This window comes from Excalfactoria chinensis, chromosome 7, assembly GCF_039878825.1.
Source record: "Excalfactoria chinensis isolate bCotChi1 chromosome 7, bCotChi1.hap2, whole genome shotgun sequence".
Classification (NCBI taxonomy): Eukaryota; Metazoa; Chordata; class Aves; order Galliformes; family Phasianidae; genus Excalfactoria; species Excalfactoria chinensis.
In genome coordinates, this window is record NC_092831.1 from 1,268,430 (window position 1) to 1,285,357 (window position 16,928).

General features: G+C 47.2%; 1 protein-coding gene across 5 annotated transcripts in view; it reads left to right on the forward strand.

The window, feature by feature from the left end:
• CACNB4 (calcium voltage-gated channel auxiliary subunit beta 4) overlaps nucleotides 1-15,206 on the forward strand; it is a 66,202-nt gene extending 50,996 nt beyond the window's left edge. For 2 of the 5 annotated variants that reach the window (XM_072341807.1, XM_072341808.1), the window contains 3 exons: nucleotides 1,594-1,689; nucleotides 4,651-4,836; nucleotides 8,594-15,206. In XM_072341807.1, the coding sequence (XP_072197908.1) occupies nucleotides 1,594-1,689; nucleotides 4,651-4,836; nucleotides 8,594-8,854 (543 nt within the window). In that variant the 3' untranslated portion in view covers nucleotides 8,855-15,206. The other 3 variants (XR_011904307.1, XM_072341809.1, XM_072341811.1) reach the window with 3 other exon arrangements.
• Nucleotides 15,207-16,928: the final 1,722 nt, after the last annotated feature.

Below are 16,928 nucleotides of genomic sequence, written 5' to 3' on the forward strand. Positions count from 1 at the left end.
AGCACAGCATTTCACTTGGCCTAACTTACCCTTCTGAAGAAAAGCCTGCCAGTGTAGCAGCGCTGCCCAGCTTGTTGGAGCTGGAGTGAGGACTGGGAGGGGACACTCTCATGGTGATGCTCTGGGTCACAGTGCTGATCCCTTCTGGCTTTGGCTTCTGCAGCTGTCCCTCAGCTGAGCTTCTCACAGTGACACTGCTCAGCAAGCTGGCCGGGCAGCAGAAGCCAAAGAAAGCTTAAGATGCAAGGGAGTGGTTAAATGGCTTGTGTTAGGGCTTGGGTATATAGGCATTTTGCTCTGTGATGGGTGGGTATACCCTGCCCCTGCCTGTATGCCCACACTGTAAAAGAAGATGCTTCTTAAAGTGCTTTTAAAGCTCGTTTTGTATTGACCACATTCAATTTGGTTACTATCCAAAGGAATTCCATTAGGGCTGAGAAGTTTCAGAGATGTCTGCCATGTGTAGTGAGTTCGATGGAACTCCTGCAGAGTTCATGTTAGAAGACTTTGCTGGTGTAGAAAACCATTTTTGAACTGTTTTCTCTGTGCCCAGCCCTTGCTACTGGCTCTGTGCAGAGCCCCTTAGGTCTCTACATGGAGCTGGTTGATGAGTTCAGTGCACTTTGAATGCACGTTTGTGGGAAATGCCAAAGTCTGGGGCAGGTTTATGTGCCAGAGGGTAGGGCTGACATTTAGCTGGACCTTGGCAGGCTTTCACTGACGTCCTGAAGTTCTTCAGGGGGAAATGCCAAGTTCTGCCCCTGGGCTGGTGTGAGCCCCTGCCCAGCTGGGGCACTTGTGCAGCCAGGGACGAGGGCTCCTGGTGGGCGGCGTGGGCACAAGGGAGCAGTGTGCCCCTGCAGCAGAGACACGGCTGTGTGCTGGGCTGTGAGCACGTGGTTGGTCCTGGCCCAGAGGGGTTACCCCAGAGCTCAGCTGGACAGGGAGCTGAGCACTGTGATCCTGCTGGCCTTCCTCTGAGCGAGGGTTTGGCACGGAGACCTCTAGAGGTCCTTCCAACTTCAACAGTACTGCGTTGTAATGTGATTCTTTAAATTTCTTTGAGACTTTTCAGGGAAATCCTTTGAATTCTTGTAACTGTTCTGACCCCGAAATTCTAATAGCAGAAGAAACAAACAGAGGAATATATGAAGTGTGTGTGTAACGTTCCCTCTGTACCCAGAGCATTCCTTGGAACAGATACAGTCACAGCATTATCGCTGCACAACATAACATGCTCCTACTGTTGTGCTGCACTCAGTCCTCTGCCATTCTCTGTGTGTGTATTTACATTTTGTGCTCTTCTAGCAGATATTACATTGGTCATAAATAGCCTGACACTGAAAGTAAATAAAGCAAAATTGCCCTTTCCATTGCTATTGAAATATTTGCTAGGGATCTGATGTGATGCGGAAGGAAACAGGGAGGCTCTCAGCGAGGTTTATGTTTCTATTCAGGGACGATATTGTGTCCGTTTTGTTAAACATAATAGAGAGCTCCTGAAATAGGTGATCCTCCAGTGCAATGTCAGCCTCTGAGCTTTATGGACGTAAGTGATTCTTAAACTCACCTTTTCCTCTTTTCCTCTATCAGGTTTTGCAGCGACTGATTAAATCTAGAGGAAAGTCCCAAAGTAAACACTTGAATGTTCAGTTGGTGGCAGCTGATAAACTTGCACAATGCCCACCAGTAAGTACAGAAGAAAGGCTAAAGAGCTTGTGGTGTGTGGAGTCTGAAAGATTTCTGCTGTGTCAGTCCTTTGTTATGGTGGAGTTCAAATGTCATCACTTCCCTTTGTGGACAGCCCTACCACTGCAACCCCTACCAACCAACTACCTTGGCTTTTGTTGCTAAGAAAGAAAAAAGTGTGGTACTTTCTTCCTGAGTGTCTCCAGAGCCGGGTTTGTTTTGCTCTTTGGCCAGACGACAGGTCAGAAGTGACGCATGGGGTAAAACCGATCTTCCAGCAGCACATGCACAGATCACATCACTTGTGGAGCAGTGCTGTCTTAAGGGCCAAAGTCTCAGAGTCGTGTTTGGGAGGAGGCTGCAGGGGACTTTCAGCCACGCAGCAGGTTCCTGCGCAGTGTGAGGTGCAGTGTGAGGCACACGTGGCTGCACACATGCCATCCCTGAGCCTCCTGGCACTGCAGCACCTGGGAACCCTTCCAGGTGCTTTGTCTGGAAGCCCCGTCATTGCTCAGGTCTGTTGTATCACAGGTGCTGATACTCACCTCAATCAGTGTGCTTCTAAAGGGGCTCAGGTCTGAGATACCGGATTAGGCAGGCAGTGCTCTGCAGACAGACTGTACAGTTCTGCCCATGACAACAAAGGAAGACCCCATCTAAATAAATGAAGTGTTTCCAAATAGCCTGCACCGCGCCTGCTGCTCTTACAGGTGGCCCCATGGCCCCGGCAGCAGCTCTGCACACTGGCAATTGGGAAGAAGAGAACAGGGTCTGAAATCTTCTGTGTCATTTAGGATGAATGTCTTCCTTAATTCACCAGTGGGTTTTTTTTAACCAGTGCTCAAATTGTCTGGGAATATCTGGCAGTGATAACGCTATGGAATCTGACTTGGGCTATTTTGGTGTTGCCCATGGGCTGTGTTGAAGCCAGCAGGGCTTTCCCAAGCAGTGTGCAGTGCTGGAAGCAGGTGTTGGTTTGTGCTCACGAGCATCTAGGTTTGACTGAGTTAGAATTAAAAGACCAAGTAGATCCGTGGTTTAATTAAGTACGCTGCTAAGACCAAAGACATTGCTGTCTGCCTTCTGCACCGGGCTCTGTCTGCTTGCAGCCCGGATTCCTGCAAGAGCAGCGTTTGTTTGAAGATACTTGTGAGCCATAAAAGCCACAGTCTGTTTCATGTGCTGCAAGTCAGTCTTAAGCAATCAGGTGGTGCTGTATTGTCTAGACATTATAAAAATAGCTTCCTTTCTTGGCATATTTAAGTCCAGGAACTGCTTTCATTATTAATTCCTTGCTAATCTTTCACTCTGACCATGGCTGCCGCTGCATGGCTCCGTTAAGCAGGAATGTTACGTGGCTCAAAGAAAGGTGAACTGCACTAATAGTTTGGCTTTAGGTGTGCTGGGCACAGACATCCCGTTCTGGCTTTTGTACACTTGAGGTAGTGCACTTAGAATGTCTGCTTTCACCAAAACACGGTCCCGTATCCCACTGCTGGGATGGTTCTGCTGCATTCTTTTTAATATGCTTTAATAAAAAAACATTAACAAATACAATAAGCTTTTTCTGCCTTATATACATTAACTGTATTCTATATTTTATGAGGGCTGCTCCAAAAGTAATGCCTTCTATTTCATTATGTTGGTTGTACAGCAGTGGAGGCAGAGCCTTCCCACCAGCATCCCATGAGGTGCTGTGGCTGTGTGACAGATGGCAGCAGAGGGGCACTGTGACCACATGGGGTCTGACATAGGAGTGCAGGTGGAGCAAAACTGTCGCTGAATTCCTCCATACAGAAGCATGGCGCCTACTGACATTCACCAACACTTGTGAATGGCTATAGAGCCTGACCCGTGGGTGTGAGCACAGTGAGGGGGTGCTGTGCTTCAGCAGTGGTGGCAGCAACAGTAGGTCTGACTTCTACAAGTGGGGCATGCAGGCTCTTGTTCTTGTGGCAGAAACGCAGAGCGAATGATGGTGGACTGTTGGCAAATAGTATTTTGTAGCTAAGAATTTGCTCTGTCAAATAGTGGAAATAAATAGGAGGCATTACTTTTGGATCAATCTATATGTATATGTGGCCCAAGGCAATTCATTCAGTGTGGCCCAGGTAAACCTGAAGGTTGGATACCCATGGTTAGGAGATAGCTGGCAGAAGCAGAGGTGCTGAGTGGCACTGCACTATGCCTGCTCTGCACTGCCATCACTGTGGGACGTGCTGTGCTAGGTGTGCTTCACTCCAGAAACGCATTCCAGCTGGGATGTGAGAGGCAATGTAAAGTGTCCCAGTATTGCTCTGACAGGTTGCTTTAGTTCCTGTCTTCTGTTACTGTGCTTTGAGCAATATAAACTCTGATAGAGTCCCGTGCCTTCAGGCGTGCTCTGCCCCACAGTGTCTGGTGAGGCTCACTGAGGGGAGAGCATTGGGTCACAGAATCACAGCATGGCTGGGTTGGAAGGGATCCCAAGGATCATGAAGCTCCAACTCGCTGCCATAGGCAGGGCCATCAACCTCCACATTTAATACCTGCCCAGCGCCCCATCCAACCTGGCCTTGAGCACCTCCAGGGATGGAAAGGGCATCCACAGCCTCTCTGGGCAGCTGTTCCAGCACCTCACCACTCTCATAGCAAAGAATTTCCCCCTGACATCCAACCTCAATCTTTCCTCCTTCAACTTCAAACCATTTCCCTTGTCCTGCTATCATCTGCCCTTTCAAAGAGTTGACTCCCCTCCTGTTCATAGGCTCCCTTTGGGTACTGAAAGACTGCAGTGAGGTCACCCCACAGCCTTCTTTCCTCCAGGCTGAACAAACCCACTCGTGTCCCTTTGCTTCACACTTGCCGTGCTCTGGTTGCTATTTCTTTAATTCTAAAGTATTAGCACGATGCGAATAGTTCAACATCTCTCTCGCGTCACCCGTAATGTTGTAATGATCCTCACTTTGTTGTTGTGATCAGGAAATGTTCGATGTGATTTTGGATGAAAACCAGCTGGAAGATGCTTGCGAACACTTGGCAGAATACCTGGAGGCATACTGGCGTGCTACGCACACCACCAGTAGCACACCCATGACTCCTCTTCTTGGGCGCAACTTAGGATCCACGGCACTGTCCCCATACCCTGCTGCGATCTCTGGACTGCAGGTATGAACATACATTTCAGCCCCAAACTGCAGCACAGGTCAGGTATTTTGTTATTTGGTTTTGAATCTGGGGGGCAGGATGGTGTCCGTGTTGTGTGTAGCGTAACTTTCACTTGCTTCAGTGTCAGCTGTTTGGCCACAGCCAGCAGCAAGAATGCAAGCTGGAGGCCCGTAGTCAGCACATGCACAGCTGAAGCACTGGGACAGCTCTGGCTTAAGTGGGAGATGAAATGGCCGCACATGACACTGCCAAGAGGTACCACGGCCATATTAAAGAATGGCATTTTGGTAATGATGCCGTTGCCGGTGGGATGCTGTCAGATTGAGAATACGCTGTGGCACAGCACTGGAGCTCGTGGCTGCTGTAGTTGGGAAGAACAGTTTCTCTAATGTCCCATTTCCTTACTCATAACTTCACAAAGCATCCGCATTTGGGTGACAAACATCCATGCTTGTCTCGTGTCAGCAGAATGCCTTCACCTTTTGAGTTCTTTGTGAATGATATCCATTCTTTTACCCATTGAAAAAAATTCTGACCATTTTTCTTCGCAGGGATAGCTCAAAAACGGCTGAACTTTGACACTTCAAACGTGGCATGTAAATAGTCCTTAACGAGAAGTACGTGCTTTACTAAGTTTGAAAACAGAACGTGTTGGTGAAGCAATAGTTGTGAGTGCTTGAGAAGATCAGGACTGTAGTGAACTCTGAAGTTTCAGGTGTTTTGTGTGCGTGTGACTTCATAGGAACGTGCGCTTCCTGATGTATGTCAAAAGCAGATTGAGCAAACGAGATCTGATGAATGATTCACCTGACAAATTTAACCTCTGTTCTGCTTGTAGAATGTCTGGAAGCAGGTAACGCTTTTGAAGGAGATGACTCATGGTTGAGCGTTTCCAATGAGAAGGAAGCTATTTGTTCTGTGGGTGAATGGCACTTCATGAAGGTGCATGGTGTTTGGTACTCACCTTTCTAATGACGTGCTTGATTTTATTAGGCTCGATGAGCCACTGTTTCCTGACTGGCTGAATGCACAAGCACTGTTCTGTTACTAATAAAGCACACGTGTAAAATGTTGTTTCCATTTTCACTTGCCTTAAGATTTCAGTTTTCCATCCCGTCATGACAATAAAATGCCATCTGTAGAACTGTCACCTCTTCAGTTTCATTTTGAAAACTGGGTGTATCCACAGAATTTTTTTCAGGCATTTATTTCTCTCTGATCAATGGACACCAGCAGTGACTGTGAAATGTTGCTCCATTTACTTAGGGAAAACTCACACTGAAGATGAAAATCACCCCTGTGCAGTGGGCTGGCTGAAGGTATGCATCACCTAATCCCCACTTCACCCTCATTGTGAAGGCTCAGCCAGGACCCGAATGGTGCTGGTTCTCTGCAGAGGGGTAAATTTCTCCCTGAGTGAATGACACCCAATTGAGGCCTGCAGGACGTGGCTCTCGGTGCTGCTCCAGCACTCGGGCCCATTTCAAGAATCTGGGGGTTTTTACACGGTTGTCTTGGAGGCTTCCAGCATCGGAAGCGCTGCCCACCGAGGGGATGTGTGCTAATTCCAGCCTTTGGAAGCCTTTGCTTCAGTTGTAAATGTTATGATGTCGTTCGTGGTGGTGATGGAAGCTCTCGCACAAATCCTAGGAACCAAACTAGCTTAGGTGCTATGGTAGATTAAGAATATATACATGCGGCCTGGTGACTCCTCTCTTGATACCTCGGGGAGCCAAATACCAGAAGCCCCAAATACCAAAAGCCCCCAGACTTTTTACAGCAGTCATACCTACCTGAAACTGATGCAGATTTGCTGAGGCAATCTGGTCATATTTTACCCAACCAGGATTTGGGGGTGTCTCTTTTTGACTCAACTGTCCGTGGGAGTATAGTTCATTGTGATTGAAGCTTCTCATTTAATCTGAACGCTTGGGCTTCGTGAAGGTCATTAGGGTGAAGTTAATAGGCATACAGGCAGCTGAGTAAAAGGGAGGCTGAGCCCAGCAGCTCCAGGTGTGTCCCATTACAGGTGTGTGGTGCACCTTCCAAAGCCTGTGGTCACCTGGTCCTTGGCTGAGAGCTGCTTGGCAAGGAGTGGTGGGGATGCTCACATGTATTTGCAGGCCTCAGCAGGACAAGTAAACTGTCACCGCCAGCTGGGGCCAGTGGTTAGTTAGCCTTTGTGGCTAAGCTCTGGTTAGGTCTAAACCTATGTAACTCATCTTAATTCTGGTGAAGAGAGTTGCGTCCTGCAGTTCAGGTCTTGGGGATAAGTGCTCCTTAGGCTCCAGAGGCATTTTAAGTCAACTACTGAAGGCAGTGTCACGCAGGCTGTGCTACCAGATCAAATGTCATTTGGGGTGTAACACCAGCATGTAACCACACCAGGCTTATGGCACAGCTACACACCTCAGGAGGGAAATGGTGGGATCAGAATGACTGTGCAATCACAATGAGGACTGAAAGGCTTTAAGAAAAGAATAGTTTGCATCCGGAGAGGAAATTACTGCAGGGAAGGAGAACACGAGCGTAGGAAGCTGAAGTTGCAGCTCACTCGTGAAGAAAGTATATGGACTTTGACATACAGACTCTACTAAGATGTGATGCTGCCAGGAAAACTTGGGGAGGGCATTATAGAAGTTGCTGCCCCGTAACTAAGCACAAATTTGTAGATCAGCAGCTTTTCTGTGTCAGCTCACTACGTGGAGCCTCTCAGTGGATAACCTTGGTAGCATCGATCCACACTGAGAGACGAGACATCCTATCTGCCGTGCTGTAACGGACACCTGTCTGCTGGGTCCCTTCCCCACGCAGACAAGCCTTTCGTTATAAATTATGCAGTTTAACAGCTGCCACAGAGAGGATGTAGCAATGGGAGGAAGGTTTTAGAGCACAGAGAGCTCAGAAGGGAGAGGAGCGGGCAGTGCTGTGTGTGCCTGAGAACATGAGGCCACTGGGGTGCAGCCATCACAGCAGCGTTCTGCTGGCACTGCAGGGGCAGAATGGTGACTCTGGGTTTGTCATCTCGGGAAAGGAAAGCACAGACCACGTTTGTTCTGAGAGCTGGGCGGCTGAGAGCCTTCATGTGATGGCAGTAAACCGGATTGTTACCTGCTTAGACCCCTTCATTGTGCTCGTTCACTGGCAAAATACACGAACCAGTTTTTTTATGTCACAAGGGTAATACATCATTTTGGGAGCGTGAGGATAGAAAAAGCTCATCAACTTACATAAAATACCGTATTTTAGCTGGAAGTATTTGTTAACATTGTAACTACCCCTTCGCTGCCCATTTAGCTGCTGTCACTTGTTGGGTGGTGCAGAGGTTTTTACAGAGGGCTGAACCTTTAAAAACAACAGGGAAAAAAACCCTCTTCAGCTGTTTTCTGAAAATCCATGAACCCGTGGCAAACTGTTTCTAAGCAGAATAGAAGCATGAATGTTACTATGTTCATGATCAGAGAAAGGTGATAAATGCTGAATACATCAGCTCACTTTTCATGCTAAGCGACCTGTAATATTGAAGGCGGTGAGTGCTGTAAGATACCCGTTGTAATACCGTGTTTGGTCTGCTTTCAGCTCTAGGAACCAAACCATTCTTGTAACCCATTCCTGTAAGCGTACAGGTTTTAACGTAGAATGAATTTCACAAAAGTGGATGGAATTTGAAAGACCTCAGAATAAAGTTTCAAAACTAGCTTAAAAATCCTGAATGCTCTTTATTTGTGCTAACGCTTGGATTCTTTGGTACTCGTAGAGCCAGCGTATGAGGCACAGCAGCCATTCAACAGAGAACTCTCCAATTGAGCGACGAAGTCTCATGACCTCAGATGAAAATTATCACAACGAAAGGGCTCGGAAGAGCAGGAACCGCTTGTCTTCCAGTTCCCAACACAGCCGAGATCACTATCCTCTAGTGGAAGAAGAGTACTCTGACTCCTACCAGGACACTTACAAACCCCATAGGAACCGAGGATCCCCTGGAGGATACAGCCATGATTCACGACACAGGCTTTGAGTTCAAGAACCTGGGGAAAAAATAGTATTCATCGGTTGATAACTTGCCATAACGTAGCTAGGAAAAACAATTCACCTTCTTTTGGCAGATGTAATGCGGTTACACTGAGGTTACACTGCTGTCATTTGATGTTAAGTAGGGGACAAAAGAGTTCTCATGCCCTTACGTTTATGCCCTGTCATATAGATTGTATTTTGTTGGGTTTATTTTTAGTACGGCATTTACATTTATAGCCATACCTTTTCTCGTCATTAGATATTAGGCACATCGGTTTGTAACTTAGGGTAATTATCGAGGCACTTATAAAGTAATTTCCTGCGCTGGAAATTCCAAATGACCAGTTCCAGTTGGAACCAATTTATAAACCAATTCCTGTTGGAATTTGGGTGAATTGACTGGAAAGTCAACCTGAGCATGTTGCAATCGAGTGAAAAAGATAAAAACGAAGACTCTGAAAATTAGAAACCAGTAGGAGCCGGAAAGTCAGCTACGGTGTTTGTTTGCTGGAAGCTCAATTTACATTTACAGTTAGAATAAAAGCGTTTTATCCTGACTTCTTACTTAGAATGGCTCTTTCAGACAAACCAACAGTAAACTGTTGAGAGTGCCAAAATCACCAATTATTGCAGCAGTTATGAAATACTTTCCAGATTGAAATTATTTTTAGAGCTGGCATGAATGTTGCAGCAGAACGATTTCTTTAGCTTAGTCGGTACTGATGTTTGTGTTGGGGTCAGCAGTGATGAGCTCTGACACGGCAGGGGGGAACAGAAAGAGGAAAATGAACGAACTTCAGGCCAGTTTGTGTGCTTAGAGGTTGACAATAGTCTTTTTTTCCCTCTCTCTCTTGTTTACCTGAATACAGCTAGTAGTCCCAAAATCACAGCATCACAGAACGGCCTGGGTTGCAAAGGCCCACAGTGCTCATCCAGCCCCAACCCCTGCTGTGTGCAGGGTGGCCAACCAGCAGCCCAGGCTGCCCAGAGCCACATCCAGCCTGGCCTTGAATGCCTGCAGGGATGGGGGCAAATGTAGTAATAGCAGGAGGAGGAGGAGGAGGAGGAGGAGTACCAAATCTGGTACCTGGATACATAATAGTTTTTCTCCCATTTTGAGTATCCTGCCTTTTTAAATGGAAAATGATACTTTTACCCAGTGTGTGGAGCACCTCCATGCCCGTCCGTCTGAGCACCTGCATGTTGCAACCTTCCAAATGTGTCTCTGAATGTCTGAAACTTCCAGCATCGCACAAGAACTCTGCAGAAGGACATCAGTTTCAGTCCCAGTAGTGAAATCTGAGGAAAGGGGGTGGGGTTAAGCATCCCTAATTGACAAAAGTGGAAATGACACATTCATCAGAATTAGCATGCAATAAAAATGGAGTATGAGAAAATAATCGCTCACATGTAGAGCTAACATTTTTAATTCCAAGAACGGCGATAAATCCCTGGAGATATTGCTGCCTTACTTCCTACCGATCACCTCTTCTCACCTATTGAGTCTTTGGTGTTTTTAAATAGGTGGATGTTTGTGAGCAGGCCGTACGTCTTACATCATCAGTGAAGCCTTAGATCCAGTGCGATGGAAACCTGAGCGGGACTGACGGTTGTGTGCAGCGCAGCCATGTCTGTAAGCAGAGACTCCTGAAGTTCCACCCTGCGTGTTTGCTGACAGCACTGTGCTGAAGGTGCGTTTTGTTATGCAGGGTCGTGTCAAAAGGTTTTTCAAAGATGAGGATCGTGGACTTTTGTATCTGTGTATCTTCCCCAGGGTGGGCTTTCACAGCATGTAGCACGAAGAGAATTTCCTATTTGTTATAGTTTCTTCCACTTTCTGGACCAGTTAACAGAGATCACTGCTCTTTTCCACCACCTGTGAGCCTGGTTATCTTCCTGATGTTCAAAACGAGAAAAGGAATTCATCTCCTGTCGGGTACAGCCAAAAATGACGCACATCTCTAGCAGCATTACAAGATTGTGGATGCACGACTGATTTGTTACACAATTCTGCTGCCTCAAAGCCAACCTTAAACATTACTGGATGATTCAGGCGGGCCCATTGCCTAGAAAAAAAAAAGATATTAAATACCTGCATCCATTGGAGTAACAAGAGTTAGGGATGGGTGTGACAGACCTGATCCTGCTGGATTTTCTGCAGCTGGACGCCCACAGATTCCAGAAGTGCATTTAGGCTGAGAAAGCGCAGCAGGATCTGGTCTGGGAATGGTAGCTCCAGCTGCCTTCTCTAGTATTTCCTGCTACAGCACAGTGGAGCATTCTCCGGTAATTCTTACAAATCTTTGTTCCATGTACAGCACACATACCTGCATGAGAAAGAAGGCATTAGGCAAAACATATTTTCTATAAGCTTTAATAAGTTTCTTGTTTGTGTGCATTAAAGTATTAATTGCAAAGGATGCACTGAGATGTACAAAGCTAGATTAGACAGCTGTTTATCTTTATTCTGTAGTAGCGTTAGGGATCCGGTCATTTAACTGCTTGAAGATACTTGCATTTTAATGGCAGGTAGCTGTGAAGCACCTCCATATATTTTCTAGTAAACAAGGTTACTGCTTTATCATTTCCTAGACAAAAATGGTGTTTATTTCTAGAGCCTTTTGGAGCCTTGTTTTTAAGTCTTCCATGTCATGCTACAAAAGGGAAAGACTGATACAATGCATAGGCATAAACTCCATCACCTGCCGCATCTGAAGTGCCAAAACGACTTTCTTTGTTCTAATAGAAGCAAGCTTGCGAGGGACGTCATGTATTGTCTTGGAAGAACCCACTGAGATCCTTTATTATATGGTTTAAGTTTGCTGTTGTACGTAATTAGTTGACCCTCTTTGCTCCCATTGCCCACTCCATTTTAAATATAAGAAATCGGTTATAAAAGATCCAGCACTTCTCATTGCTCGGTGTTTTTTTCTTTGAGGACGGGTATATCTTTAAGCACAAACAGGCTGAACATGCTCGTGGGTTATTCATTTATTCTAGATCCGAGCTACTGGAGCTCTCTCACTTTACACAGTAAATTGTTTTTAGGGAACACGGCAATCAGTAAAAGCCGCGGTGTTGGTCAGGATGTGATAACCCGTGTTTGTGTTAGAGCTGCAGCAGTGCTAGCCAGCTGTATTGTGATCTGCTATGCAGTGCTGCTCTATACAGCTGTGAAGTTCATGTATTCCTCAATGAATACAGATAATCTTCCAGTCCTCATACCGTTGCTCCTTATTATTACAGTATTGCTAAGCAAAGGTCATGGTTCTGTTCCTAAGCTCTGGCTTATACAGAGAATTTTAGATGGCTTTTTTTTGTTACCTGATGGTTTTTCCATTAGGAAACTTGGGGTAACAGTAGCTCAGCCTATGGGAGCGACAGCACAGTCTTAACACCTAGAGGCAACATAGGGCAGCGCATTCGTGTGTTTGGGATGAGCTGACAACATATCTTAAAACTTGAAGGGCCCTTTAAAGGCAACTCATTGTTAAACTGCTAATTGAAATACTTCCTTGTTGGCAGGTTGTATTCAGCAGATGTACGGGTTCATTTACTGGCCATGTAGCTGCACATTTATCCCATGGGAAGTGAAACTCACAACTGGCTGTGTTTCTGCAGTGAGTAGATTATGGAATTGAAGCTATTCTATAGAAACCTGTAGTTTATAAACAGCGGGCCAGGTTCTGTTGTTGCTTTCTAAACATTCGACCTGGTAAAAATCAGTTCCTCTGCTTGAGAAGTAATAGTGCAGCGTGGCCCTACGCCTAGATTGCACCTCAAGGAGTCCTCTGAGCCCTGGGCTGTGTACGTGATGGGCAGGAGGAGCTCCTGGAGCACAGCCTGCCTTGGATCTCATGTTTCTGACTTGCTGTGCTGGACCAGGTGCTCAGTACTGTGGAGTCCTCCGAAACCTCTCCAAATCGCTTTAACTGATATGGCTCTAATGTTCTCAAAACAGTACTGCTAACTTAAGTAAGTGAGGGCTTTCCTTAGTCGTTTTTGCTTTAAGAATATCTTAAAAGTCACTCTGATGGATTTCGTTGTCCAAGTTCAGCACTTTGTGAAGCCTGGCCTTGATTCCGTGGTCTTCATTTTATAAAGCAAAAGTTGACACCACAAAGAAGAAAAAGAATCAGATGCGTATTGGGTAAAATATCAGTCATACAGATCTGGTTTGACTCCTGAAAGTCATTACCATAAAACTGGGTTACATAAAACATTCCCCACACTGGACTTAGACCACATTGGAAGTACGGGGTTTTCCTCCCGGATGACAGCTTTAATGTCAGCTTAGATACACCAGCCTCTGCTATCTTTTGCTGCAGTTGCCTCTCATTCCTTCAAATCTGACTTCTCCAAAGGCACCGTAATGTAGCCAGCTTTAACTTTAGGGGAAAAATGAGGCCAAAAGAGTGTATGTTCCTTCAGTGGCACTCATCTGAATGATGTTTGTTGGGTTGCTATTCAAATCCAGTTTATTTGATATAGGAAAATAAAGGTCCACGTGTCTTTAAAAGTACAGGGACATTTAAATATTGTAAAGTACATGTGAGGTGTTCACTTAGCAAAGAGCTGAAGCTTCTACTTGGTATCAAAACCTTTGTTGAGCTGGAGACAGAGATGTCGTTCCTGATGCACAATCCATTAATGAAGAGCAGAGAGACCTTCCAAGTGAATCCATGCAGAAAGGTTTGGGAGAAGGCAGAAATTATTTGGAGACAGTAGTGAGTGTGTTCATTCATTTCATGATTCACAGCAGATCCCTTGGCAGGCGGTGAAGCCGGGAGCAGCATGGCCTTGGTCTCAGTGATACTTTGGGCTTGCATTCGGCCCCCAAGTTTCTTGGCAGTGAGTTTCTATGTGGGCTGGGCCCTGCAAACACCCTGCTGGACACAGTGGGTATTTCTGCCTTGTCCGAGGGTCAGTGCTTGCAGGGTCTGGCCCTAACTGTCACGTGCCACTTATCACATGCCTTACAAATGGTTCCTGAAATACAAAGTCATGTGAACTGAATGCCAGAGCCCCCATTGAGATCGCTCCTACTCTGTATAAGTGGTAGGAAATCAACATGGTGAGGAACTAACACCGTACAATACCCAATCACCTATTTTGCCAACTGTGTGAAAACAGCAAGGGAAAAGAAGCACATCTGTAATAGCACAAACTTACAGTAATTCCACTCCTGCATTTGGCATTGTGTTTTTGAAAAACAGATAGGTATTTTGATCCAGCATTACTGTAGTTATTGCATTTTGGATCAGTTTAACTTGTTGCCTGATACTGAAGCGTTTTCTTCCTAAGGCCTTGCATTTTGCATTTTGGTTTTTCAATAACTCCTGCTCCATATGAACTAATGAAGAAAGACCCTTTCGAAATGACAGAATCCTGTATTCATTTCCGTTGATCTCCTCCTCAGAACTGAAATGCCATGAATAGAAGCAAACTTCTGATTCAGCGTATAGATTGTGACCGATGAATATAGCCCTCCTGTCCGAGCAGCCCAAGGTCTGCACTGAAACTCCCCAGCCAGCTCTTGGGGCCGCAGTGCTGCATGCCGCTGTGTGCCAGCTGAGGGGTGGGTTGGGGGGTGAAGAACGTTGCACCCAAATTGCTGTGGGAGGGTCAGCCCCAAACCGATAGTGCTGTGCGTTCAGAACTGAAAGGACAGCAAGGTTAGGCTGCCCAGGCCCAGCATTGGGCTGCTCAGGCCCAGGGTGTGCTGCCACTTGAGCAGCCTGATTCTCCTCTCGTGCACACAAAGAACGGCATAGGAAGAGAATCAGGCAAAGCGCGGTTCTGTGGATGCATGGGAAGCAGAGGGGCGAAGGAAAGGTGGATACTGCTCCAACTGCAAAGCGTGGACCTTGGGCTTTTCGGTTCCCAGCAAATCTATTCCTCACCCAAACTAGTTCCCAGTGCCAGCCGGGCAGTGCCCAGCCCCACCAGGAGCCGGTTTGGGGGCACTTTGGTAAAGACATGGCTGCCTTCACTCCAAAGTGAGACCCACAGATTGGTGTTTTCTGTTCTGCCGATTTGCCCCTTTGGGTTTTTCCTTCTAGATACTGTATGTGTAGCATTCTACAAGGCATGCTGGGTAAAATATACTATGCAAATGTGTACAGTGTTGCATGCTTTGCTCTCCCTCTGCTTTTAGTGGCTTTCGAAGAAAAAAGAAAGTGTTGTTATTTTTGTGATCAGAATCATTTAAAAAAAGAGAACGCAGACTGCATGCTGGTAGAATCCTCATTTCTATGGATTTGTTTTATGGGATTTAGATGTACAAAAATGAACTGCATTCCAATAACTTTTCTACAATAAATCCAGACCTACCAACAGCACTCAGATGTCTGCTGAGTCTCTGTGTTCAGCATCCAGGCCGGGGGAGCGCTCAAAGGGGCACTGATGGAAAGAGCCGAGTGCTGGAAGGTTCTCATGAACGCGGTGGTGTTTGGAACCGATCCTCAGCGTGACCTCACGTTGATTCAACACTTGGTTCCTAGAAGGGAGCAACCGGCAGAATAATGTGAGGTGTTAAGAAGCAAAACCAGGTTGTAATATCCTGGAAGCAGGAAAGCACTGAAAGATGCTACCTTTAGCTAAACCTGAAGAGCAGCCGTGGGAGTGAGATAACAGAGTTCCCTTTTGGAGCTGCTCCACAGGGCAGCGAACAGACTTAGTGTCTTCAAGGTGCATAACCAGCAACAACACGGTGCCCACGTAAGAGATCTGGGAGCACCATCAGCCAGAGCCTGCACAGCCAGACAGCACAGAGCGGCTCTGAGCCCAGCAGGCTGTTCTGCTGTTTGCCTGCCCTTTGGACCCACCTGCTGCTCCTTTGCTGCTGGACTGCCACCAGCTGCTCCTCGTGCCTCCCCAGGCTGGCTGGCACCCACAGGAACCAGCTCTGCCTGCTTTGCAGCCCTCCTGCCCAGGGCCTGCCTTCTGCAGGCAGAAATACAGCTACCAGGTAATACAGGGACCAGGTAATACAGGTACCAGGTAATCTGTGTGCTTATGGTGGGAATCGGCTTTAAATATCTAACATAATACATGCAGCGTTTTAAACACAAACCGAGTCAATTTGTCTAACTTCAAAGGTAGATTCTAGCGTGCGAGATTCAGTCAGAGCTGTTTAATAAAGAACTTGCAGACTTTTGAATAAATAGCGCAAAAAATACATTCTTTTGTGCGGTTGAATCCATTCCTGGAGGTAGGTTTGTGAGCCACATATCCCGCCTGTCTCCTCGCCATGTTCAGCTCTGCTCTGCAGTCGCTAGGAGCAAACCGTGTGCTGCTTGACAAGGGCGCTTTGAATTTCCAGGAGTAGGAATCGAGGGAAGAGCTTTTCTAAGGCAAAAATAGCAGCTTTGTTACCCTCTTATCGCTGTGTGTGAGCTCTGTCTCCACCAACCCCGGTGCCAGCCCACACGTTTGGAATCACCCGGTGCCGGCACCAGCACTGCGAGCAGGAATCCACCGCGCACACCTGGAAGTGGAGGCACAGCTCGATTGGGGCTGCAGGCTGCTGGGGCTGAGCGCTCAGAGCAGCACACGGGTGAGCCCCACTGACACGCTGCATCGAGTTGTTTGCAGGCTGGATGGCTACCAACGCTATTGGCACAGGGCACGGTTTCCTTCGCGCTATTGAAGGTGTAATGTGCCGGTTCATTACCAGGATGTTTGTTTTCTTCAGCTTTTAAGGACTGGATATTCCAGCACGAATGGCTGCAGATGCACGCAGAAACTCGGAGGCTGTTGCTGGTCTTGCTGCAACTACAGCCAATATTGCAGTAGGGGAAATCAAAGCAAGAAGGACCGAGGGGTGCAGAGGGGCATTAAGAGGCGCTGGGTGGCAATAAGCAGCGCTGCGGGGCGCCGAAGGACACACAGAAGCGCATCGAGGCTGCCGCCGGGGCGTGTTTTCCCAACGGCCGCCGCGAGGCGTGGCCTCCGTTCCCCGGCACGGCGGCACGTCCTCCCCGCCTCCGCGTGCCGTACGGTGGCCGCGAGGATCGCGGTGCGTTGCGGTGCCGGCCGGGGGCTGCGGGCAGGCGCTGCGCGGCGCGAGGAGCGGA